The 635-nt window shown below is 43.9% G+C and overlaps 1 protein-coding gene across 1 annotated transcript in view; it reads right to left on the bottom strand.

The window, feature by feature from the left end:
• LOC107598302 (replication factor C subunit 1-like) overlaps positions 1 to 635 on the bottom strand; it is a 9,087-nt gene that overhangs the window by 5,967 nt on the left and 2,485 nt on the right. Inside the window, exons 4-5 of the mRNA XM_016289597.1 lie at positions 429 to 533; positions 7 to 318 (exon numbers count right to left, since the gene is read on the bottom strand). Coding sequence (XP_016145083.1) covers positions 7 to 318; positions 429 to 533 — 417 coding nt within the window. The remainder of the gene's footprint in view (positions 1 to 6; positions 319 to 428; positions 534 to 635) is intronic.

Genomic DNA, 635 nt, shown 5'->3' with positions numbered 1-635 from the left:
CTCTACTCACTGCCTTCCTCTTAGTGCTGGTACTGGCCACCATTTTCTTCTCTGACCTCTGAACACTTGAGCTCCCAAAGAAGGCCATTACTGAGGTGGGCATCTGTTTTGGTGGGGTCGGTGCCACCTTTGGGGAGACGGTGGGCTGAGAGCTCTTCGCCGCTCCCTTTGAGACTGTGTTTGGGGATTTGGTTGGGGATTTACTGGAAGAGACATTTGCTTGTTTTGCTTTTCCTGAATCGGATTCTTTCTTGCCTTTAGCGGTTCCATTTTCTTTTCGCTTGGTCTTTTTCAGAGTCATAAATGTATCATCCGAATCTGGAAAAATTCGGAATCAGAGTACAATTTATTATATACAGTACCTGTCATATTAATGGACTCATAGCATTATATTATACATGTGGAAATGCATGTGTTGACTCCCTCACCAGAATCAGACACGTAAGTTACTGGGTGTTTCTTCGCTGTAGGGGCGTCGGTCTCTTTAGCGCTCTTTTTGGTCTTCTTCTCCTTCTTTTTCTCTTCCTCAGAGTCTAAGATAAGATGAGAGACGAGAACATATAAATATAGTGTGATATCTGATTGTCGGGGCATTTAACCTTTCAGATGCCACAAAACCACAAACACGTTCACCC

Source organism: Sinocyclocheilus grahami, unplaced genomic scaffold, assembly GCF_001515645.1.
Source record: "Sinocyclocheilus grahami isolate Dianchi unplaced genomic scaffold, SAMN03320097.WGS_v1.1 scaffold249.1, whole genome shotgun sequence".
NCBI classification, from domain to species: domain Eukaryota; kingdom Metazoa; phylum Chordata; class Actinopteri; order Cypriniformes; family Cyprinidae; genus Sinocyclocheilus; species Sinocyclocheilus grahami.
Note: the sequence above shows the minus strand (reverse complement) of the source record. Positions and strands in the feature narration are given on the sequence as shown.